Below are 25,525 nucleotides of genomic sequence, written 5' to 3' on the forward strand. Positions count from 1 at the left end.
GAAAAAAAAAAGTTACCATAGTTACAATCAACAAGCAGTGTTCAGCCACATCCTGGGAAGCGGGACCTCAATACACATAGTGGTTGTTTGGGAGAACACACCCTTCCACAACGAGGCCCCCCACCTCCCCTTCACCTTTCCCACATTTATTGCTCAGAGTGACATCATATGGCATGCAATAGCCCTTTGGTCGATTTAGGTCAGCTGCCCCAGTGATGTCCCCTCCCCATCACTTACACACCCCCAGTCTGATGGCTCTTGGGGGGTTGGAGAGAGTCCTGATGCTGTGCCAGTAGTGGGCAGCAATAAACGAAATGCTGGTGTGACACCAGTGCTCTTCTGGCTACAAGTGCAGGGCACAGCACTGTATGGGCTGCTGCAGGGAGAGTTAGCATGCCAGCCAGACCCAGCACACCTCCTTGTAGTGAGGGGACCAGAATGAACACAATATCAGAGATGTGTTGTCACCAGAGCCACATACCAAAGGACCATTACTTCCCAACTCCTGATGGCCTCACTGTTTCTGATGAGATTGGCCTTTATGGCAACAGGGGCACACCACTGGATCGTGTTCAGCTGACTGTCAAACAAAAAGCAATGCGCTCTTGCAGGTACTCTTCGGACAAGACACTTTCCATTCACTCTTCCACAAGCCTGAATGGCATTGTTACTTCCATCAATCTCATATAATGAGGTTGTTAGCACCCAAGAGCAGCACTCAGCACTTCCTCTCATGAGGAAGCCTGTGCAGCTCTCCTTGATGCACTCCAGCTGACCTGGCCTTTTGCCCCTGACACTGCTGTTGATCCCATGTGCCCCGACAGGCAAAGTGGGAAAGGGCTGATCTGAAGGCAATTCTCTGCCCTCTTCAGCATGTGAATATGGTTCTACTGCACCTCCCAGTTCTCAGTGGCAGCAATATATGTAGAAAAGGGAAGGGACCCTGGGAGCAGGTTTGTGTTTAAGCTCAGCTGGGTTTCCTGTCCCTGTGCGAACTGCACAGAAGTAGTGGGCTGAGTCCTGGGGTACTAAGGCAGGCAGGGACAGAGAGGACTTGGACTGGGAATTGTCCCGGGAGACACTGGCTCGGCCCTCCACTGCTTTGCCATATTTTTTAATTCCACCCTGATAGTTGATGTAGGACACCCACTCTAGACTGCCACCGGGTGCCTGACGGTACCAGAAGACAAGATAACTTCCAAAGGTAAATCCAGATCCCTGGCAGGAGAGCTGCATGGAGTCTCCAGGTGCTCGCAGACCTCCACCAGACACCACCAACCTCCACTGTGCCCACACGCCTGTAGGAGACCACATGGAGTGAGGCAGTGAGAACACAGAAAGAAAAGGATGCTAACCAGAAGGCCCACCAACCCCAGACCAGCACAGCCTCAGCCGCTAACCCCCTTACTCTTGAGAAAGCCGCTCGCCAGGGGCACTGCCCCAACTGCCCTCCTCGGGGCTCAGACAAGGCTGCTCCCAAAGCCTCCCCGACCGCGACAGCCTCCCTCTCCCGCACACACCGGACCCGCCCCGCTGCCCTCGCCTCCCCTACCAATCTGCCCTCCCCGCCCGCCGCTCACCTGCCGGCCCCAAGGCCAAGGCCAAGGCCAGCAGCCGCGGCCCCAGCCCGCCCGTCATCGGGCCCTGCCGCGCCCGGCGGGAGGGGGACAGGAGCAGAGCGGGGCCAAGCTCGGGCCGCTCCTGCCCGCACCACAAGTCGGGCCCTCGCCGGGGCAGCGCCCACCGCTCCGCCCGCCCAGGCCCGGCCCACACCGCCCCCCGCGGGGCCGCGGCCCCTTCGGCGGACGAGGAGGCGGCCGCGGGGCGGGGCGCGGGGCAGCCCTGTGAGGGAGCGGAGGAGCGCGGCGCCCCGGCACGAGCCTGGTCGTTCCCTCGAATGACCCGAGCAGCCTGGATGCGGAAAACCGAGTGGCCTCCATGAAGAAATCCACCTGCAAGCCGCAATCCCCTGCTCCGCTGCAGAACACAACTGCCTCAGAATCGATCGCCTGGCGAGACACACGATAAATCATCTCTAACTCACTCAGACTCATCGACCTCCCGGGAAAGTAGAGGTTCCTCCACAGCAAATAAATTCAGCAGTTCATCTCTTCTGCACAAGAAAATAGTCCCATTTAGGATCAGAGGGAAAAGCTGTCCAGTGTTTAACCATGGAATCATAGAAACATGGAGAACGACACCTCCTTGCTGCAACCTTCTCTCAGACAGCTGCAGAGAATGATCGGGTCTCCCCTCAGCCTGCTTTTCTCTACACTAAAAAAAACAGTTCCCTCGGCTGCTGATGAGAACACTTGCTTTCTAGTCCCCTCACCAGCTTTCTTGCTCTTTGCACATACTCAAGCAACTCAATATCCTTCTGTGGTCGTTTTACTTGGGTGGACAGCCGAGTTCCACCACAGCCACTCTCTCACTCCCCCTCCTCAAAGAAAAATGGGGACAACAAACAACACAAAGGGCTCAAGATTTGACATAAGGATGATATAAGTAAATGCAAAAATAAGAAGGGGGAAAAAAATAAGAGGCAAAGGCTGCACGGAAGCACAGAGAGAGAAAAGCAGTTACTCTCTACTTCCCATCAACGAGCAACATTCAGCCACATCCTGGGAAGCGCGGCCTCAATACACATAGTGGTTGTTTGGGAGAACACACCCTTCCACAACGAGGCCCCCCACCTCTCCTTCACCTTTCCCACATTTTTTGCTCAGAGTGACATCATATGGCATGCAATAGCCCTTTGGTCGATTTAGGTCAGCTGCCCCAGTGATGTCCCCTCCCAATCACTTACACACCCCCAGTCTGATGGCTCTTGGGGGGTTGGAGGGAGTCCTGATGCTGTGCCAGTAGTGGGCAACAATAAACGAAATGCTGGTGTGACACCAGTGCTCTTCTGGCTACAAGTGCAGGGCACAGCACTGTATGGGCTGCTGCAGGGAGAGTTAGCATGCCAGCCAGACCCAGCACACCTCCTTGTAGTGAGGGGACCAAAATGAACACAGTATCAGAGATGTGTTGTCACCAGAGCCACATACCAAAGGATCATTACTTCCCAACTCCTGATGGCCTCACTGTTTCTGATGAGATTGGCCTTCTTGGCCGCACGGGCACACTTCTGGCTCATGTTCATCTGGCTGTCAAACAAAACCCTCAGGACCTCTTTGGCCAAGACACTTTCCATTCACTCTTCCACAAGCCTGAATGGGATTGTTACATCCATCAATCCCACAGAACGGGGTTGTTTGGGCCCAAGAGTAACACTCAGCACTTCCTCTCTTGAGGAAGCCTGTGCAGTTCTTCTTGCTGTACTCCAGCTGACCTGGCCTTTTGCCCCTGACACTGCTGTTGATCCCATGTGCCCGGACAGGCAAAGTGGGAAAGGGTTGAGAACAATATGGTTCTGCTTCTCCTCCCAGCTCTTGGTGGGAGCAACACATGTAGAAAAGGGAAGGGACCCTGGGAGCAGGTTTGTGTTAAAGCTCAGCTGGGTTTCCTGTCCCTGTGCGAACTGCACAGAAGTAGTGAGCAGAGTCCTGGGGTACCAGGGAGCTCAGGGACAGAGAAGACTTGGACTGGGAATTGTCCCGGGAGGCTGTGGCTCGGCCCTCCACTGCTTTGCCATATTTTGTTATTCTACCCTGATAGTTGATGTAGGACACCCACTCTAGACTTCCAGCGGGTGCCTGACGGTACCAATAGACATGATAATTTCCAAAGGTGAATCCAGATCCATGGCAGGAGAAATGCACGGAGTCTCCAGGTGCTCGCTGACCTCCACCAGACTCCACCAGACTCAACTGAGTCCAAACGCCTGCAGAAGGAGAGCACAGGGAGTGGGGCAGTGTGTGCCCATGGACAGGAAGGATGTTTTCTAGAAGCTCCTGCGACTACAGCACAGCACAACCTGAGTGACCGACCCCGGTGCTCCCTAGAAAGCCCGTCTCCAGGGGCACTGCCCCAACTGCCCTCCTCGGGGCTCAGACAAGGCTGCTCCCAAAGCCTCCCCGACCCCTACAGCCTCCCTCTCCCGCACACACCGGACCCGCCCCGCTGCCCTCGCCTCCCCTACCAATCTGCCCTCCCCGCCCGCCGCTCACCTGCCGGCCCCAAGGCCAAGGCCAAGGCCAGCAGCCGCGGCCCCAGCCCGCCCGCCATCGGGCCCTGCCGCGCCCGGCGGGAGGCGGACAGGAGCAGAGCGGGGCCAAGCTCGGGCCGCTCCTGCCCGCACCACAAGTCGGGCCCTCGCCGGGGCAGCGCCCACCGCTCCGCCCGCCCAGGCCCGGCCCACACCGCCCCCCGCGGGGCCGCGGCCCCTTCGGCGGACGAGGAGGCGGCCGCGGGGCGGGGCGCGGGGCAGCCCTGTGAGGGAGCGGAGGAGCGCGGCGCCCCGGCAGCCGGAGGCAGGGAGGGAGCCTCCTGGCCCTGCCTTCCCGGCGCTGCCCCGGCCTCGAGCCTCGAGCAGCCCGGCAGTGCCACGCCGGAGCCACACGGAAAAGCTGCTCGGCCGCTCGCTGCCTGCTGTGGCCATGGGAGCCACCAGTGAGAGCCTCATCTCTGCCATCCTGCAGCTGGAAGCTCCCGTGCTCAGGAGCTCTTGCTCCCATCACAGCCTGAGCACTGACATTACTGTCAGGGAAGGAGATAGAGGGAGACAGCCAGGGCATGAAGTAGAGCAAAGTGTTTGTTACCGATAGGTGGACCTCCAGTAGAGGGCTGTAGAGCAGGAACTACGGTGGAGAGAGAGAGAAGCCAGAAGCCCTGTGAGGAAGTGACTAACACAGGTGCTGAGTAAAGAGCATGGGGTGATGTGGCAGGGAGGCTTCACAACACCCACAAAAGGGGGCTTAAGCAGAACCACCTTCAGCACTTGCATGTAGCTCAGAAGGTCCTACAAGGCACCATCAAGGAGAAATCCTCAAGCCCTTTCTAAGTAGAAGGCATGCTGGGGTACCTCTCCAAGAGTCATAGGCAAAGTTAGGGCTAAGGATGGAAAGGCTTTTCATGAGGGAACTCCATTTGCAGTGTCCTCAAAGCACAGACTTCATGGGTACATCATGGCTTAAGTCATGAAACTGTGCAGCTTGACCAATGCTGCACCATGACAGGACACGACGCCTGCTGGTTTCACCCCCGAGCTCCAATACATCTTACTGAACCAGCAGGGACACCACAGTCTCCTGCAAACAGAGAGAAAGGGGAGCAGAAGAATGCAAGTATTGTACAAACTCCCAGATGACGAAGTGTGCTAGCAACTAATTGGAACATAAGCTGAGTACAAGCTCAATATGATTTCAATTGGATTTAAAGTGATGGGCATACGGAGCAGGAGAAAGCAGAGGAGCCACATGCTCTCAGTGCAGACTCAGACTCACCATCAGCTGGCCTGTGGACCAACAACCCACTCATCAGAAGGGATGCCCATGAGGCTAAATGGCAGGAAAGTCACAATTCAACCTGGTGCATCTTGAGCATTTTGAGCACGTTCCAGGGGATAGTGATACGAGGAGCGGCTGAGGGAGCTGGGCTTGTTCAGCCTGGAGAAGAGGAGGCTCAGGGGCGACCTAATCGCTCTTTATAGGTATCTCAAGGGAGGCTGTAGCGAGGTGGGGGTTGGCCTGTTCTCCCACGTGCCTGGTGACAGGACGAGGGGGAATGGGCTTAAATTGAGCCAGGGGAGTTTTAGGTTGGATCTTAGGAAGAACTTCTTTACTGAAAGGGTTGTGAGGCATTGGAACAGGCTGCCCAGGGAAGTGGTGGAGTCACCATCCCTGGAAGTCTTCAAAAGACGTTTAGATGTAGAGCTTAGGGATATGGTTTAGTGGGGACTGCTAGCGTTAGGTCAGAGGTTGGACTCAATGATCTTGAGGTCTCTTCCAACCTAGAAATTCTGTGATTCTGTGATACTGGAAGGGTAACTCATGCATGTGTTATTTATATTAAGGCCTTAAAGAATCAGTAAATTGTAAATAGAACATACTAGAACACTGCAGATGTAAAAACATAGCCATTCAATCACACTCATTCTTCCCTCTCTGGGATGCGGGATAAAATCAAAAAAAAAAAAAATTAAACTGAAAGCTTGTGGGTGGACCTGGAGACCGTTTAATGGAATAGAAAAGGGAAGATAATAATAACAATAATGATGATGACGATGCCAGTACTACTATTAATAGTACATACAAAATAAGTGATGCAGAATGCAATTGCACACCACCCGCTGACTGATGCCCTATCCATGAGCAGCCAGTGTCCCCATCCCCATCAGCCACCCCATATTAATTGGTCAGTGGAATGTCCTGTGGTAAGGAATATCCCTTTGGCTAGTTCGGGTCAGCTCTCCTGGTTCTGTCCCATCACAGCTCCTGCTGCATCCCCACCCTGGCCACTGGCAGGAGAGCGTGAGAAGCTGAAAAGTACTTGGCTTAGTGTAAGCACTGCTCTGCAGCAATTATAACATCAGTGTGTTATCAACATTATTTTCATGCTAAGTACAGAACACAGCACCCTACCAGACACTTGGAGGAAAATTAACTCTATCCTAGACAAAACCAGCATTCTGGCTCACTTGTAATGAGGGATTTCTTGAGTAGTCCCACTACCTGAGAGAATCCCCGGACTCCCCTCTACTGGTGCATCATGCTCTGGCAGCACAGGCCAAAGCTGCAGTCTGTCCCAGCCCACGTCCTTGCTGGCCCCTTTGCTGGGACATGTGAGTGAACATGGAGAGGGTGAGAAGACCCAGTAGGAGGTTCATGTCAGGGAACACCTCAGCTTTCTGTCCCCATAGGGGCAGCACAGAAGTAGCAAGTGGAGTCCTGTGGATGCAGGGCATGAAGGACAATCTATTTCAACACCTAGAAACTGTCCCAGGAGGAGGTGGCACATCAACACATGGCAGCCTTCCATAAGGTGTAGGAAAAGGAATGTTTGTTCTTGAGAGACCAAGAGGAATGTGGACCTGTGTGCCTGCTGGTATCATGAGATGCTATAGTCATTGACAATTAACCTGCATCCCCAGCTGGTGACATGCATGGAAATCACAGAACTGTAGAATTATTAAGGCTAGAAAAGACCTGTAAAATCATCAAGTCCACAATCAACCTTACCTAACAAATCCCTCCGGCGGGAGGCGGACAGGAGCAGAGCGGGGCCAAGCTCGGGCCGCTCCTGCCCGCACCACAAGTCGGGCCCTCGCCGGGGCAGCGCCCACCGCTCCGCCCGCCCAGGCCCGGCCCACACCGCCCCCCGCGGGGCCGCGGCCCCTTCGGCGGACGAGGAGGCGGCCGCGGGGCGGGGCGCGGGGCAGCTCGGCGGGCAGCGGAGGAGCGCGGCGCCCCGGCAGCCGGAGGCAGGGAGGGAGCCTCCAGGCCCTGGCCTCACCGTCAGCTGCCCGGTGGACCAACAACCCACACATCAGAAGGGATTCCACTAAGGCTAACTAGGAGAAAAGTCACAATTCAACCTGGTCTGTCTCACATATTTTCAGTGCATTCCGGGAGAAACTGATATTGGATGGTTGCCTCATGCACGTGTCTTATTTAGAGTAAGGCCTTAAAAAATGCATGAATTGTAAATATCTCTCCAGAAGCTGTACAGAACTAAAAAAAAACAAAAACAAAAACAAAAACAAAAACACAACAACAACAGCAACAAAACCAACAAAACCACTCCTTTCTTTCTTTCTTTCTTTTAATGAATGCTCTGCAACAACTACAACATCAGTGTGTTATCGACATTATTCTCATCATAGGTCCAAAACACGACTCCCTACCAGATGTTTGGATGGAAAAATAACTCTATCCTGGCCAAAACCAGGATATGGCTGACTTGTAATGAGGGATTGCTTGAGTAGTCACACAGTCTGAAAGAATCCCTGGACACCCCTCTACTGGTGTATCACGCAGGAATTTGGACCTGTGTGCATGCTGGTGTCATGAGATGCTATAGTCATTCACAATCAGCCTGCATCCCCAGCTAGTGACATGCATGGAAATCACAGAACCATAGAATCATTAAGGCTAGAGAAGACCTGTAAGATCATCAAGTCCAACCATCAACCTTACCTAACAAATCCCGTCATGCATAGGATAAAAAATAACATACCACTTAGTGTCCATCCTGCTTCCCACAGGCCTGTGACCTGTTTGGTGGAGAAGGAGGTGGGCATGGAGCAGGCAGCAGGTTGGAGAGGAACATGTTACCCCAGCAGCCAGAGGCTTCAGGCCCTAGCCTCCTCACGCTACCCCAGTCTCACACAGCGTGGCAAAGACGTTCCTACTGAGGAGATGACAGACCTCCTGAGGAGGATGTTAAACTATAAAGAAGGGGGGAAAGGAGAGAATAACCAGAAGCCCTGTGAGGGAGTGACTGATGCAGCTGCTGAGCAAAAGGCGTGGGATGATGTAATAGGGAGAATTCACAAAGTCATCAAAATTGAGCTTAAGCAGGACAAGCACTTCTCTAGTCCTGATGGCCACACTGTTTCTGATTCAGGTCAGGATGCCATTGGCCTTCTTGGCCACAGGGGCACACTGCTGGCTCTTGTTCAGCTGGCTGTCAGACAAAACCCTCAGGTCCTCCTTTTCTGTCAGGACACTTTCCATCCAATCTTCCACAAGACTGAATGAGATTGTTATTCCCAAAAATCCTACTGAATGGGGTTGTTAGGACTCAAGAACAGCACTCGGCACTTCCTCTCATGAGGAAGCCTGTGCAGCTCTTCTTGCTGCACTCCAGCTGACCAGGCCATTTGCCCCTGACACTGCTGTTGATCCCATGTGCCCCGATGGGCAAAGTGGGAAAGGGCTGAGCTGAAGGCAGTTCTCTGCCCTCTTCAGCAAGGAAATATGGTTCTGTTGCCCCTCCTTGTTCTTTGTGGCAGCAATGCACATAGGAAAGGCAAGGGGAGGAGGTTTCTGCTAAAGCTCAGCTGAATTTCTCTGAAGTTCTCTGTGGCAGCAATACATGTAGAAAAGGAAAAGGACCCTGGGTGCAGGTTTGTGTTTAAGCTCAGCTGGGTTTCCTGTCCCTGTGGGAACTGCACAGAAGTAGTGGGCTGAGTCCTGGGGTAGAAGGGCACGCAGGGACAGATAAGCTTTGGACTGGGAATTGTCCTTGGAGGCTGTGACTCGGCCCTCCACTGATTTGCCATATTTTGTTGTTCTAACATCAAATTTAATGTAGGACACCCATTCGAGGCTTCCACCAGGTGCTTGACGGTACCACCAGACAGAATGATCTTGGAATCTGAATCCGGATCCCTTGCAGGAGAGCAGCACAGAGTCTCCAGGTGTCTGTAGACCTCCACCAGACTCCACCAACTTCCACTGAGCCCACACACCTGCAGCAGAGCACATGGAGTGGGGTAGTGTGTGCACACAGAAAGAAGAGGATGCTAACCAGAAGGACCAACAACCCCAGGCCAGCACAGGCACAGTCGCCAACACCCTAATGCGCAAGAAAGCCCCTCGCCAGGAGCACTGCCCCGACTGCCCTCCTCGGGGCTCACACGGAGTTGTTCTCAAAGCCTCCCCGACCGCGACAGCCTCCCTCTCCCGCACACACCGGACACGGCCCCAGCCCCGCTGCCCTCCCCGCCCGCCGCTCACCTGCCGGCCCCAAGGCCAAGGCCAAGGCCAGCAGCCGCGGCCCCAGCCCGCCCGCCATCGGGCCCTGCCGCGCCCGGCGGGAGGCGGACAGGAGCAGAGCGGGGCCAAGCTCGGGCCGCTCCTGCCCGCACCACAAGTCGGGCCCTCGCCGGGGCAGCGCCCACCGCTCCGCCCGCCCAGGCCCGGCCCACACCGCCCCCCGCGGGGCCGCGGCCCCTTCGGCGGAGGAGGCGGCCGCGGGGCGGGGCGCGGGGCAGCCCTGTGAGGGAGCGGAGGAGCGCGGCGCCCCGGCAGCCGGAGGCAGGGAGGGAGCCTCCTGGCCCTGCCCTCCCGGCGCTGCCCCGGCCTCGAGCCTCGAGCCCCGCGCAGCCCAGCAGAAACGTCCCGGCCTTCGGGTCAGCCATGATGTCGGCCCGCAGCATCGCTTCTCAGGTGCTGCCACACACCCCAGTGTCGTGCAAGTTCGACATGGTGCCAGTGATGCCATGATGCCCCTGATGCTAAGTGCAAAGGAGGGAGATGTGATTTAAACCAGTGTAGATTCCAGGGGGAAACCAGTACTACAGGGGTTTCTCACAGGATGTGGATGAAAATGTCAATTCACACACCTTTTATCTGGAGGAAGACCTTAAAGAATGAAATGACTGTAAATACCTGTCTAGCTGCAGTAGAGGAAAAAAACCTTTTCCCTTCCCTTCCCTTCCCTTCCCTTCCCTTCCCTTCCCTTCCCTTCCCTTCCCTTCCCTTCCCTTCCCTTCCCCCATCAGGTGGATCCCATCTGGCCCCATGGACTTGTGACAGTCCAGGTAGAGCAAAAGGTCTCTAATTGTTTCCACCTGAACTGTAGGGAGGTTTCTTCTGCTCCCCATCGCAGACTTCCAGATCAGAAGGCTGAATACCCTGAGGATACATGGTCTGGCTAGTAAAGACAGATGTAAAGAAGGCATTAAGAACATCAGCCTTTTCCTTGTCCTTGGTAGTCATGTTCCCCGTCTCCAGTAAAGAATGGAGATTCTCCTTGGCCCTCATCCTGCTGTTAATATATTTATTAAAAAAAAAAAAAAAAAAAAAAAAAAAAAGTTATATTTAACCATAGTTGCCAGGTAGAGCTCGTATTGGACTTTGGCCTTCCTGATTTTTTCTCTGCGTATGCTGCCAACTTCCTTGTACTCTCTGTGAGTTGCCTGCCCCTTCTTCCGCTGAACATAAAGTCTCTTTTTCTCCCAGGCACTCAGCAAAAGTTCCCTGTACAGCCACGCCAGTCTTCTTCCCCACTTGTTCATCTGTCATCCCGGTGTCTTTCTCTGACACATGGCAGGGAGTTGCTCCACCAGTCCAACTCCTGCTCACACTCCCTGATAGGCCTTAATCTATGCACCTTCTCCTGAAGCTCTGCCACCAGGATGATCAGAATCCCCACCTCCTCGAACCTCAAGCAGGCAATATCTCTGTCACCCTCCATTGGCAGCATCAGGCTCAGGCACTCCCTGTAGCCAAAGACCTGAAAAGCCGCAGCTTTGGGCAGGCACTCGGTCTGAGTTGCCAGTCTTTTTGATGAGTGCATTGGCAAGCGCTTGCCGCCTGGTGGTGACCATGGCTGGGTTTGCTGTCTGGGAGGTAGCTGGTAGGTGAGCCGGTGGCCTGAGTGGGGAGGGATACTTCGCCCTCCTTGCTCACCCTGCTGTGCAAACTGATACACCATGCCCTGTTTGCCTGCCTTGGTCGCCAGGCTGATGGTTGCTAATGCTCCCCAGGGGCTGCCTTTCTATCACACGGGGTGCTTCTGGCTCTGATTAAGCCTCATCAGCCATCCTCATGAGGGCTGACGGGTCCTGCCTGGCTGCCCTGAGAGGACTCCTGCAGAAAACTGAGTGGCCTCCATGCAGAAAAATGCCTGTCTGCTGTGATCCCTGTCTCTTCTGCAGATCATGACTGCCTCGGAACTGATTACCTGGCGAGACACATGATAAATCATCTCTAACTCACTCAGACTCGTTGAACTCCCGAGAAACCAGTGGTTCTTCCACAGCAAACAAATTCAGCAGTTCATCTCTTCTGCACAAGAAAATACTCCCATTCAGGATCAGAGGGAAAACCTGTCCAGTGTTTAACCATGGAATCATAGAAACATGGAGAACGACACCTCCTTGCTGCAACCTTCTCTCAGACAGCTGCAGAGAATGATCAGGTCTCCCCTCAGCCTACTTTTCTCTACACTAAAAAAAACAGTTCCCTCGGCTGCTGATGAGACCACTTGCTTTCTAGTCCCCTCACCAGCTTTCTTGCTCTTTGCACATACTCAAGCAACTCAATATCCTTCTGTGGTCGTTTTACTTGGGTGGACAGCCGAGTTCCACCACAGCCGCTCTCTCACTTCCCCTCCTCAGAGAAAAAGGGGGAGAAAAAACGACACAAAGGGCTCAAGGTCTTAGATGAGGATGATTTAATTAAAGGGAAAAGGAAGAAGAAGAAAAAAAAAAAAAAAAAAAAAAAAAAAGGAAAACGCAGTACAGAAGCACAGAGAGAGAAAAGCAGTTACTCTCTACTTCTCATCAACGAGCAACATACAACCACATCCTGGGAAGCAGGGCGCCGCGGCCCCTTCGGCGGAGGAGGAGGCGACCGCGGGGCGGGGCGCGGGGCAGCTCGGCGGGCAGCGGAGGAGCGCAGCGCCCCAGCAGCCGGAGGCAAGGAGGGAGCCTCCTGGCCCTGCCCTCCCGGCGCTGCCCCAGCCTCAAGCCTTGAGCCCCCCGCAGCCCAGCAGGAGGGACCCGGCAGTGCCGTTCCGGAGCCACACGGAAAAGCTGCTCGGCTGCTCGCTACCTGCTGTGCCCACATGAGCCGGCAGTGAGAGCCTCATCTCTGCCATCCTGCAGCTGCAAGCACCCGTCCTCAGGATCTCTTGCTCCCATCACAGCCTGAGCACTGACACTACTATCAGGGAGAGGGAAATAGAGAAACAACCAGGACATGAAGGGGAGCAAAGTGTTTGTTGCCAATAGGTGGACTTCCAGTGGAGGGCTGTAGAGCAGGAACTACGGTGGAGGGAGAGAGGAGCCAGCAGCCCTGTGAGGGAGTGACTGATGCAGCCGCTGAGCAAAAGGCATGGGGTGATGTGGCTGGGAGGATTCACAAAATCATCAAAATGGGGCTTAAGCAGGACAAGCACTTCCCTAGTCCTGATGGCCACACTGTTTCTGATGCAGGTCAGGATGCCATTGGCCTTCTTGGCCACAGGACACACTGCTGGCTCATGATCAACTGGTTGTCAAACAAAATCTTCAGGCCCTTATCTGTCAGGACATTTTCCATCCACTCTTCCCCAAGCCTGAATGGGACTGTTACGTCCGTCAATCCCACAGAATGGGGTTGTTAGCACCCAAGAGCAGCACTCGGCACTTCCTCTCATGAGGAAGCCTGTGCAGCTCTTCTTGATGCACTCCAGCTGACCTGGTCATTTTCCCCTGACACTGCTGCTATTATGTGCCCTGATGGGCAACGTGGGAAAGTGCTGAGCTGAAGGCAGTTCTCTGCCCTCTTCAGCAAGGAAATATGGTTCTGTTGCCCCTCCTTGTTCTCTGTGGCAGCAATGCACATAGGAAAGGCAAGGGGAGGAGGTTTCTGCTAAAGCTCAGCTGAATTTCCTGTCCTTGTGTGAACAGCAGAGAAGTAGCGGGCTGAGTCCTGGGACAACAGGACTTGAAGTGACAAATAAGCTTTGGACTGGGAATTGTCCCGGGAGACATTGGCTCGGCCCTCCACCGCTTTGCCGTAGTCTTTTGTATTACCAAATGCATTGATGAAGGACACCCACTCAATCCTGCCAAAAGGTGCCTGGCGGTACCACAGCACATGGTAACTTCTGAAGTTGAAGCCTGATCCCTGGCAGGAGAGGTGCACAGAGTTCCCGGCTGCTTGCAGACCTCCACCAGACTCCACCAACTTCCACTGTGCCCACACCCCTGCAGAAAGAGAGCAAAGGGAGGGGGGCAGTTTGTGCTCATGGACAGAAGAGGATGCTAACCAGAAGCCCCAGCAACCCCAGCCTGGCATAGCCTTAGCCACTAACTCGCTTGTTCCCAAGAAAGACCCTGACTTGGTGAAGGCAATGTAGCTTGGGAGCAGGTTTATGTTTAAGTCTGGCTGGATTTCCTGCTGCTGTGCGAACCACGCAGAAATAGTGGGCTGAGTCCTGGGGGTGCAGGCCATGCAAAAGCAGAAATGCCACAGACCGGGAATTATTGCGGGAGGTCGTGGCTCTACCTTTTATCCCTGGCAGGTAATGAATGTCTGAAGAATCATAGCTGATGTAAGAGAGGCACTCAAGACGGCCACTGGGTGCCTGACGGTACCACCAAAAATAATAGTTGATCAAAGTCAAAGCATATCCCTGGCAGGAGAGGAGTACAGAGTCCCCAGGTGCTCGAAGACCTCCGCCAGACTCCACAACCCTTGGCTGCGCCCACACCCCTGTGGAAAGACAGTGCATGGAACCAGACAGTACAATGTTTCCCAGCTGCATGTTTGCTCCCAGCACAGCCTGATTGAACAAACCCCTTGCTCAGAACAAAGGCCATTGGCCAGGGGCACTGCCCCGACTGCCCTCCTCGGGGCTCAGACGGGGCTGCTCCCAAAGCCTTCCCGATCGCGACAGCCTCCCTCTCCCGCACACACTGGACACGGACCCCTACCAATCTGCCCTCCCCGCCCGCCGCTCACCTGCCGGCCCCAAGGCCAAGGCCAAGGCCAGCAGCCGCGGCCCCAGCCCGCCCGCCATCGGGCCCTGCCGCGCCCGGCGGGAGGCGGACAGGAGCAGAGCGGGGCCAAGCTCGGGCCGCTCCTGCCCGCACCACAAGTCGGGCCCTCGCCGGGGCAGCGCCCACCGCTCCGCCCGCCCAGGCCCGGCCCACACCGCCCCCCGCGGGGCCGCGGCCCCTTCGGCGGACGAGGAGGCGGCCGCGGGGCGGGGCGCGGGGCAGCTCGGCGGGCAGCGGAGGAGCGCGGCGCCCCGGCAGCCGGAGGCAGGGAGGGAGCCTCCTGGCCCTGCCCTTGACTTGAACAAAACTGACTCCACAATCAGTAAGATTGTAATGTAGGTATGTTTATTCAGCGCTGGGCAGCACGGGGGGTAGTCCTGTCAGAAACGTGCTCACCTGACACCGCAACTTGCTTTGCTTATATGCAGTAAAGAGTTACCTATGCATGAAGTTTCACAATACGCCCATACGAATTCATAACCTGTCCCCGCTTCCTATTAAAACTAGTTCCAACGAGTCATTTCCATAAACTCCTCCCATCTGCGCTTGTGTAGTGTATTCTGGTGGTGGTCATCGGGGATCGTGGGGATTGTCCTGGTTTCAGTTAGCACAGAATTAATTTTCTTCCTAGTAGCTGGTGGAATGCTGTGTTTTGGCTTAGAATGAGAAGAGTGCTGATAACACCCCGATGCTTTAATTGTTGCAGAGCAGTGCTTATACTAAGCCAAGGACATCTCAGCCTTTGCTCTGTCCTGCCAACGGGCAGGCTGGGGGGTGCAGTAAGAGCTGGGAGGGGACAGACCCAGGACAGGTGACCCAAACTAGCCAAAGGGGTATTCCATACCATCTGACGTCATGCTAAACAATATATAGGGGTGGCTAGCCGGGGGGAGGGGGCCGGACTGCTCGGGGTTAGGCTGGGCATCGGTCAGCGGGTGGTGAGCAATTGCATTGTGCATCACTTGTTTGTACATACTATTATTACTTTCGTATTATCACCATTGTATCATCATTATTATTATTATTATTATTATTTTCCTGTCTTATTAAACTGTCTTTATCTCAACTCACGGGCTTCACTTTCCATTTCTCTCCCCCGTCCCAGAGAGGGAGGGGGGAGGGTGAGCGAACGGCTGCGTGGTGTTTAGCTGCCAGCCGGGTTAAACCACGACAGTCTTTTTGGCGCCCAACGTGGGGCACGAAAGGTTGAGATAACGGCAGATCTGACCAGAGTGTGTTAAACTAAAATTGGTATAAGTATTAGACCTGCTTAATAGTCACTTGTCATAATGCTGATTGCTTTAATCTCAACTGTGCTGCGCCTGTTTTCCAAATTGAGTATTATAGCACGTTATTTTCCGTATGTGCTCTCTGTCATGTTGTTTATCCTCTCCGGGCCCTGGTTTCAGACCATTATGGTACTGTGTGTTGTATCAGTGGCTTATGAGATGATGAAATATCTGGCCATGACTCTAACCTGGTATTTGTACTCAGTAACATCTTCGATTCTATACTTTGGAAACTGTATTTTGGAAACTATTAGCAATTGTATCTGTTGCCTTTTTTCATTAGGGAGTCAATCTGTGGAGGGGAAAGGGGAAGATAATTTTTCTTACTTGATCACTCTCCCTTTCTCCTTCACCACCCCTGTACCCTCCTTGATCACTCTCCCTTCCTCCTTCACCACCCTCTTATCCTCCGAGTTTATTACAATAGCTCTCCAAGATATTGAATATCCTTGGGATACTCAGACCAGCATAGTCCTGTTGTTCTGCCTCCTGAATGCACTTCAGGTTCTGCTTAAAGTTAAACAACTACTTAGGAAGCTCATCCGGAGATCTGCCCGGAGGCAGTATAGTTGTGGGTGGCAGGGAGTATGGGAGGATATGGGCAGGCATCTAGACCAGTTGGCACCCCCAGTGTTTTGGAAATTCACCCCTGAACAAGTGCAAAATCCTCAAAAACTGGCAGAATGCTTGAATAAAAGGTGTCGCGATTCGGGAAGTTCCAAAGTAACACAAATCATTGTAACGTGCTGGGGCCTGGCTCATGCCTATCGAGCTGCCATGGATACTGCTATCAACTTAGTGACAGACCCTGCGGCCACTCCAAGTCCCGTGACAGATCCAACGGCCACTGTGACCCCTACGGTGGACTCTGCAGCCGCTCCAGTCCCAGCTTCTGCAGATGCTCCAGTCCCAGCTCCTGCAGCCGCTCCAGTCCCAACTCCTGCAGCCGCTCCAGTCCCAGCTCCTGCAGCCGCTCCAGTCCCAGCTCCTGCAGCCGCTCCAGTCCCAGCTCCTGAAGCCGCCCCAGTCCCAGTTCCTGCAGTCGCTCCAGTTCCAGCTCCGGCCGCTACTCCAGTCGCAGTTCCTGCAACTGCTCCAGTCCCAGCTCCTGAAGCTGCTCCAGCTCCAGCTCCTGAAGCCGCTCCAGCTCCAGCTCCTGCAGCTGCTCCAGTCCCAGTTCCTGCAGTCGCTCCAGTTCCAGCTCCGGCCGCTACTCCAGTCCCAGTTCCTGCAACTGCTCCAGTCCCAGCTCCTGAAGTCGCTCCAGCTCCAGCTCCTGAAGCCGCTCCAGCTCCAGCTCCTACTGCTGCTCCAGTCCCAGCTCCTGCAACTGCTCCAGCTCCAACTCCAGCTCCTGTAGCCGCTCCAGCTCCTGTGGCCGTGTCAGAGAAACGAGCTGTAGCAGTGCAAGTTGACCCTGCAGAGGGCATTCCAACCCCTGTGGCAGACCCTGTAACAAAGTCAGAGAAACGAGCAGTAGCAGTGCAAGCTGCCCCTGTAGAGAAGGTGAAAATATGGTATAGAAATTCAAGTCGTTTAGAACGCAGAGAGTCTTCTGCCAATCCAGGTAAGGCTTCTGCCAAAACTAAGTATAGAGATGACGAAGATGATGACGATGCTGGGCCGTCAAGGATTCAGGAGGAGGAAGATGAGGATGCCGAAAGAGCAACAGTAACTACCCGAAGCCTAAACGAGCGCGAGCTACGAGATGTGCGAAAAGATTTTGGTCGCTGTATAGGTGAGCAGCTTGTCACCTGGCTGCTCCGGTGCTGGGACTCTGGAGCCAATTGTGTGGAATTAGACGGCAGGGAAGCCAAGCGGCTGGGATCCCTTGCTCGAGACGCCGGCATTGACAAAGCAATTGCAGATGGAGCACGACCCACCAGCCTCTGGAGGCGTCTCCTCTCAGCTGTGAGGGAAAGGTATCCCTTCAAGGAAGATATTTTATGTCTACCAGGCAAGTGGACCACTATGGAGAAGGGAATCCAGTACCTGAGGGAATTAGCCGTACGGGAAGTGATTTATGAGGATCCAGACCTCAAACAAACATCCACAGATCCAGATGAAGTCAAGTGTACACGACCCATGTGGCGGAAGTTTGTACGGAGTGCACCATCATCATATGCCAGCTCATTGGCAATAATGGCCTGGAAAGAGGATGAGGAACCCACAGTGGGTGAAGCGGCTAAACAACTCCGGCAGTACGAAGAAAGTCTCTCCTCTTCCTTACAGGCCTGCGTCTCAGCTGTGGAGAAACTTTCTGAAAAGGTTCACCAACTTGAAGAGAATCTATTGTCCTCCCCACCTGAACCAACCAGTGCCCACCGACCAAAGGAGAACACTTGGGAGAAACTTTCTGAAAAGGTTCACCAACTTGAAGAGAGATTATTCTCCTTCGCACCTGTACAAAGCAGTGTCTCAGCTGTCAGGGGTAGGCGTTCACCCACACAAGGAAGACGATATGGTGGGTACTCACCCCGTGCCACCCTGTGGTTTTACTTACGAGACCATGGAGAGGACATGAGAAAGTGGGATGGAAAATCTACCGCGACCCTAGAGGCACGGGTACGTGAGTTGCAAAAGAAAACAATCAGGAAAAAGGGATTCTCCGAAAAGTTTGCTGCTCCAACTTCCAGCAGACAGTCCTTCAAACACAGAAACGAGGAAGATTCTGACCAGGATTAGGGGGGCCCTGCCTCCAGCCAGGGGGAGGAAAGGGACAATCGAGTTTATTGGACTGTGTGGATTCGATGGCCTGGCACATCACGCGCACAGAAGTATAAGGCTTTAGTAGACACCGGTGCACAATGTACTATAATGCCATCGAGCTATAAAGGACCAGAGCCCATCTATATTTGTGGAGTGACAGGGGGATCTCAGCAGTTGACTGTATTGGAGGCTGAAGTGAGTCTGACTGGGAATGAGTGGGAAAAGCACCGCATTGTGACTGGTCCGGATGCTCCATGTATCCTTGGCATAGACTATCTTAGAAGAGGATACTGCAAGGACCCAAAAGGGTTCCGGTGGGCTTTTGGTATTGCTGCCTTAGAGACAGAGGGCATTAAACAATTATCTACCTTGCCTGGTCTCTCAGAGGACCCCTCTGTTGTGGGGTTGCTGAGGGTCGAAGAACAGCAAGTGCCAATTGCTACCACAACTGTGCACCGGCGGCAATATCGCACCAACCGAGACTCCCTGATTCCCATCCATAAGCTAATTCGTCAATTGGAGAGCCAAGGAGTGATCAGCAAGACTCATTCACCTTTCAATAGTCCCATATGGCCAGTGCGAAAGTCTAATGGCGAGTGGAGACTAACAGTGGACTATCGCGGCCTGAACGAAGTCACGCCACCACTGAGTGCTGCAGTGCCGGACATGCTGGAACTTCAGTATGAACTTGAATCGAAGGCAGCCAAGTGGTACGCCACAATTGATATCGCTAATGCATTTTTCTCCATCCCTCTAGCAGCAGAGTGCAGGCCACAATTTGCCTTCACTTGGAGGGGAGTCCAATATACCTGGAATAGGCTGCCCCAGGGGTGGAAACACAGCCCTACCATTTGCCATGGGCTGATCCAGTCTGCACTAGAGCAGGGGGAAGCTCCTGAACACCTGCAGTACATCGATGACATTATTGTGTGGGGTGACACAGCAGAGGAAGTTTTCGAGAAAGGGAAGAAAATAGTCCAAATCCTTCTGAAAGCCGGTTTTGCCATAAAACAAAATAAAGTCAAAGGACCTGCACGGGAGATCCAGTTTTTAGGAATAAAATGGCAAGATGGACGTCGTCAAATCCCAATGGATGTGATCAACAAAATAACAGCTATGTCTCCACCAACTAACAAAAAAGAAACACAGACTTTCCTAGGTGTTGTGGGGTTTTGGAGAATGCACATCCCAAATTACAGTCTGATTGTAAACCCACTCTACCAAGTAACTCGTAAGAAGAATGAGTTTGAATGGGGCCCTGAACAACGACAAGCCTTTGAACAAATCAAGCAGGAAATAGTCCATGCAGTAGCCCTTGGGCCAGTTCGAACAGGACCAGATGTAAAGAATGTGCTCTACACTGCAGCCGGGGAGAACGGCCCCACCTGGAGCCTCTGGCAGAAAGAACCTGGGGAAACTCGAGGTCGGCCTCTGGGGTTTTGGAGTCGGGGATACAGAGGATCTGAGGCCCGCTATACTCCAACTGAAAAGGAGATATTGGCAGCATATGAAGGAGTTCGATCTGCTTCGGAGGTGGTCGGTACTGAAGCGCAGCTCCTCCTAGCACCCCGATTACCGGTACTAGGCTGGATGTTCAAGGGAAGGGTCCCCTCTACGCATCATGCAACTGATGCTACATGGAGCAAGTGGGTTGCACTGATTACTCAGCGGGCTCGAATAGGAAACCCCAGTCGCCCAGGAATATTGGAAGTGATCATGGACTGGCCAGAAGGCAAATACTTTGGGATATCATCAGAGGAGGAGGTGGGTCGTGCTGAAGAAGCCCCACTGTACAACCAGTTGCCAGAGAATGAAAAGAAATATGCCCTGTTCACTGATGGGTCCTGTCGTATTGTGGGGAAGCATCGGAGATGGAAGGCTGCTGTATGGAGTCCTACGCGACGAGTTGCAGAAGCTGCTGAGGGAGAAGGTGAATCGAGTCAGTTTGCAGAAGTGAAAGCCATTCAGCTGGCTTTAGACATTGCTGAACGAGAAAAATGGCCAGTTCTCTATCTCTACACCGATTCATGGATGGTAGCAAATGCCCTGTGGGGATGGTTACAGCAATGGAAGCAAAACAACTGGCAGCGTAGGGGCAAACCTATCTGGGCTGCTGCATTGTGGCAAGATATTGCTGCTCGGGTAGAGAACCTGGCTGTGAAAGTACGCCACGTAGATGCTCATGTGCCCAAGAATCGGGCTACTGAAGAACATCAAAACAACCAGCAGGTGGATCAGGCTGCTAAGATTGAAGTAGCTCAGGTGGACCTGGATTGGCAGCATAAAGGTGAATTATTTATAGCCCGATGGGCCCATGACACCTCAGGCCATCAAGGTAGAGATGCAACATACAGATGGGCTCGTGATCGAGGGGTGGACTTGACCATGGACGCTATAGCACAGGTTATTCATGACTGTGAAACATGTGCTGCAATCAAGCAAGCCAAACGGTCAAAGCCTCTTTGGTATGGAGGACGATGGCTGAAATATAAATATGGAGAGGCCTGGCAGATTGATTACATCACACTCCCTCAAACTCGCAATGGCAAGCGCCACGTACTTACAATGGTGGAAGCAACCACCGGATGGCTGGAAACATATCCTGTGCCTCATGCTACCGCCCGGAACACCATCCTGGGCCTTGAAAAGCAAGTCCTATGGCGACATGGCACCCCAGAAAGAATAGAATCAGACAATGGGACTCACTTCCGAAACAACCTTATAGACACTTGGGCCAAAGAACATGGTATTGAATGGGTGTATCACATCCCCTATCATGCACCAGCCTCCGGGAAAGTTGAACGATACAATGGCCTGTTAAAGACTACCTTGAAAGCAATGGGCGCTGGGACGTTCAAAAACTGGGATACGCATTTGGCAAAGGCCACCTGGTTAGTCAATACTAGGGGATCTACCAACCGAGCTGGACCTGCCCAATCAAACCTGTTACGTACTGTAGATGGGGATAAAGTTCCTGTAGTGCATGTAAAAAATATGCTGGGTAAAACAGTCTGGGCTACTCCTGCCTCAGGAAAAGGCAAACCTATTCGTGGAATTGTTTTCGCTCAGGGACCTGGATATACTTGGTGGGTAATGCAAAAGAACGGAGAGGTCCGGTGTGTACCTCAAGGAGATTTAATACTGGGTGAGAATAGCCCATGAACTGAATTGCACCATGTTAAATAGTATATTATACTGTATATTATCACTACCATGATTACTATAGGTGACTAATTAGAATGTATGGAAAAGAGTGTAACCTGAGCATGACATAAATGGTATGGAATAAGGGGTGGATAGATGTCCTGGTTTCAGTTAGCACAGAATTAATTTTCTTCCTAGTAGCTGGTGGAATGCTGTGTTTTGGCTTAGAATGAGAAGAGTGCTGATAACACCCCGATGCTTTAATTGTTGCAGAGCAGTGCTTATACTAAGCCAAGGACATCTCAGCCTTTGCTCTGTCCTGCCAACGGGCAGGCTGGGGGGTGCAGTAAGAGCTGGGAGGGGACAGACCCAGGACAGGTGACCCAAACTAGCCAAAGGGGTATTCCATACCATCTGACGTCATGCTAAACAATATATAGGGGTGGCTAGCCGGGGGGAGGGGGCCGGACTGCTCGGGGTTAGGCTGGGCATCGGTCAGCGGGTGGTGAGCAATTGCATTGTGCATCACTTGTTTGTACATACTATTATTACTTTCGTATTATCACCATTGTATCATCATTATTATTATTATTATTATTATTTTCCTGTCTTATTAAACTGTCTTTATCTCAACTCACGGGCTTCACTTTCCATTTCTCTCCCCCGTCCCAGAGAGGGAGGGGGGAGGGTGAGCGAACGGCTGCGTGGTGTTTAGCTGCCAGCCGGGTTAAACCACGACAGGGATGAAGACTGATGACTCTTCCTCCTCACCGCTCGTTGACCTCTTGTCTTTGCACAGACTCAGTTGCTCCTTGGCTCTTGTCCATTCGCAGTAACAGTTTCTAACAGTTTCTTAAGATAGGCTCACACTCTTATTAAGAGACTGACCTTGGTAAGGGGCCCAAGGCTTCTTGCTTTAGTTAATTTGCACAATGCACCATAGTTAGCAAAGACACTAAGTAGCATCCTAGTTTAAAGCCGTCAGCGCTCTATTGCTACTTGATAAGAATCTCCTAACTCCCTCTCAGCCTTACCATCAGCTGGCCAGTGAACCAACAACCAACACATCAGAAGGAATGCCCCTGAGACTAACTAGAAGAAAAGTCACAATTCAACCTGGTGTGTCTCAAACATATTGAGCGCATTCCGGGAGAATTTGATATTGGAGGGTTGACTCATGCATATACCCTATTTGGATTAAGGCCTTAACAAAACAATAAATTGAAAATATCTCTCTGGAAGCTGTACCAAACTAAAGAAAAAAAAAAAAAAAAAAAAAAAAAAAAAAAAAAACAAGAACACAACAACAACAAAAGAAGCAAACAAAAAAATCCTTTCTTTCTTTCCTTCTTTCTTTCTTGTAAGGACTGCTCTGCAACAATTACAACATCAGTGTGTTATCAACATTATTTTCATGCTAAGTACAGAACACAGCACCCTACCAGACACTTGGAGGAAAATTAACTCTATCCTAGACAAAACCAGCATTCTGGCTCACTTGTAGTGAGGGATTTCTTGAGTAGTCCCACTACCTGAGAGAATCCCTGGACACCCCTCTACTGGTGCATCAAGCTCTGGCAGCACAGGCCACAGCTGTAATCTGTCCCAGCCCACATCTTGGCTGGCCCCTTTGCTGGGGCAAAGAGTGAACATGGAGAGGGTGAGAAGACCCAGTAGGAGGTTCATGTCAGGGAACACTTCAGCTTTCTGTCCCCACAGAGGCAGAACAAAAGCAGCAAGTGCAGTCCCGGGGATGCAGGGCATGCAGGACAATACATTTCAACACCTTGAAACTGTCCCAGGAGGTGGTGGGCTGCACACCCACACATGGCAGCCTTCCATAAGGTGTAGGAAAAGGAATTTTTGCTGTAGACGGAGACCAAGAGGAATGCAGACCTGTGTACATGCTGGTATAATGAGATGCTATAGTCATTCACAATCAGCCTGCATCCCCAGCTGGTGATGTGCACAGAAATCACAGAACCATAGAATCATTCAGGCTGTAAGATCATCAAGTCCAACCATCAAGCACACCTACCAAATCCTGATATGGATAGACTAAAAATAACATGCACTTAGTGTCCATCCTGCTTCCCACTGCCCTGCAGACTCCTTGGTGGATGAGGAGGTGAGCACAGGGCAGAGAGCAGGGTGGGAAGGAGTGGATCCTCCTGTAGCAAGAGGCTGCAATATACGTAGCCTCTGTGGCAGCAACATATGTTGCAAAGGCCTGGGGCCCTGGCACTAGGTTTGTGTTAAAGCTCAGCTGGATTTCCTCTCCCTGTGTGAACTGCACAGAAGTAGTGGGCTGAGTCCTGGGGTACCAGGGAGCTCAGGGACAGAGAAGACTTGGACTGGGAATTGTCCCGGGAGACAATGGCTCTGCCCTCCACTGCTTTGCCATATTCTACAGTGCTACCATCGTAGCTAATTAAGGACACCCACTCAAGACTTCCACCGGGTGCCTGACGGTACCACCACACAGCAAATGAACCGAAGTTGAATCCAGATCCCTGGCAGGAGAGCTGCACGGAGTCCCCAGGTGCTCGCAGACCTCCACCAGACTCCACCAGCTTTAATTCAGCCCAAACGCCTGAAGAAAGACATCACAGGGAGTAGGGATGCATGTGCCCACGGATGGAAGATCCTCTCCAGAAGGTACAGCAACTCCAGACCAGCACAGACAGAAACGCCAACCCGCTTGCTCCACACAAAGCCCCTGGCCAGGGGCACTGCCCCGACTGCTCTCCTCGGGGCTCAGACAAGGCTACTCCCAAAGCCTCCCCGACCCCGACAGCCTCCCTCTCCCGCACACACTGGACACGGACCCCTACCAATCTGCCCTCCCCGCCCGCCGCTCACCTGCCGGCCCCAAGGCCAAGGCCAAGGCCAGCAGCCGCGGCCCCAGCCCGCCCGCCATCGGGCCCTGCCGCGCCCGGCGGGAGGCGGACAGGAGCAGAGCGGGGCCAAGCTCGGGCCGCTCCTGCCCGCACCACAAGTCGGGCCCTCGCCGGGGCAGCGCCCACCGCTCCGCCCGCCCAGGCCCGGCCCACACCGCCCCCCGCGGGGCCGCGGCCCCTTCGGCGGACGAGGAGGCGGCCGCGGGGAAGGCGGGGCGCGGGGCAGCCCTGTGAGGGAGCGGAGGAGCGCGGCGCCCCGGCAGCCGGAGGCAGGGAGGGAGCCTCCTGGCCCTGCCCTCCCGGCACTGCCCCGGCCTCGAGTCTTGAGCAGCCCGGCAGTGCCACGCCGGAGCCACACGGAAAAGGTGCTCGGCCGCTCGCTGCTTGCTGTGGCAATGGGAGCCGGCAATGAGAGCCTCACCTCTGCCCTCTTGCAGCTGGAAGCTCCCGTGCTCAGGAGCTCTTGCTCCCATTGCAGCCCGAGCACTGACATTACTGTCAGGGAAGGAGATAGAGGAGGCAGCCACGGCCTGAAGCAGAGCAAAGCGTTTGTTGCAGATAGGTGGACCTCAGGTGTAGGGATCTAGAGCAGGAACTATGGTGGGGGGAGAGAGGAGCCAGCAGCCCTGTGACAGAGTGACTAGGCATGGGGTGATGTGGCAGGGAGGTTTCACAACACCCACAAAAGGAGGCTTAAGCAGAACTACCTTCAGCACTTGCATGTAGCTCAGAAGGTCCCACAAGGCACCATCAAGGAGAAATCCCACAAGCCCTTTCTAAGCAGAAGGCATGCTGGGGTACCTCTCCAAGTGTCATAGGCAAAGTTAGGGCTAAGGATGGAAAGGCTTTTCATGAGGGAACTCCATTTGCGGTGTCCTCAAAGCACAGACTTCATGGGTTCGTCTCGGCTTAAGTCATGAAACATTGCAGCTTGACCAATGCTGCACCATGAGAGGACACGACACCTGCTGGTTTCACCCCCGAGCTCCAATACATCTTACTGAACCAGCAGGGACACCACAGTCTCCTGCAAACAGAGAGAAAGGGGAGCAGAAAAATGCAAGTATTGTACAAACTCCCAGATGACGAAGTGTGCTAGCAAC

The 25,525-nt window shown here is 53.4% G+C and overlaps 2 protein-coding genes and 2 gene segments (V, D, J or C); all 4 read right to left on the reverse strand.

Moving 5' to 3' along the window:
- The window catches only part of LOC116498355 (M1-specific T cell receptor alpha chain-like), a 318,814-nt gene that overhangs the window by 115,160 nt on the left and 178,129 nt on the right, over positions 1–25,525 (reverse strand). The window lies entirely within an intron of this gene.
- Positions 1–25,525, reverse strand: part of LOC116498345 (M1-specific T cell receptor alpha chain-like) — a 234,806-nt gene that overhangs the window by 42,175 nt on the left and 167,106 nt on the right. The window lies entirely within an intron of this gene.
- Positions 793–1,638, reverse strand: LOC116498346. The segment is given in 2 exon segments: positions 793–1,298; positions 1,581–1,638. Coding segments are annotated over 2 exon segments (450 nt in total).
- On the reverse strand, positions 23,189–24,522 carry LOC116498359. The segment is given in 2 exon segments: positions 23,189–24,115; positions 24,385–24,522. Coding segments are annotated over 2 exon segments (396 nt in total).

Source organism: Aythya fuligula, chromosome 24 (genome assembly GCF_009819795.1).
Source record: "Aythya fuligula isolate bAytFul2 chromosome 24, bAytFul2.pri, whole genome shotgun sequence".
Taxonomy (NCBI): domain Eukaryota; kingdom Metazoa; phylum Chordata; class Aves; order Anseriformes; family Anatidae; genus Aythya; species Aythya fuligula.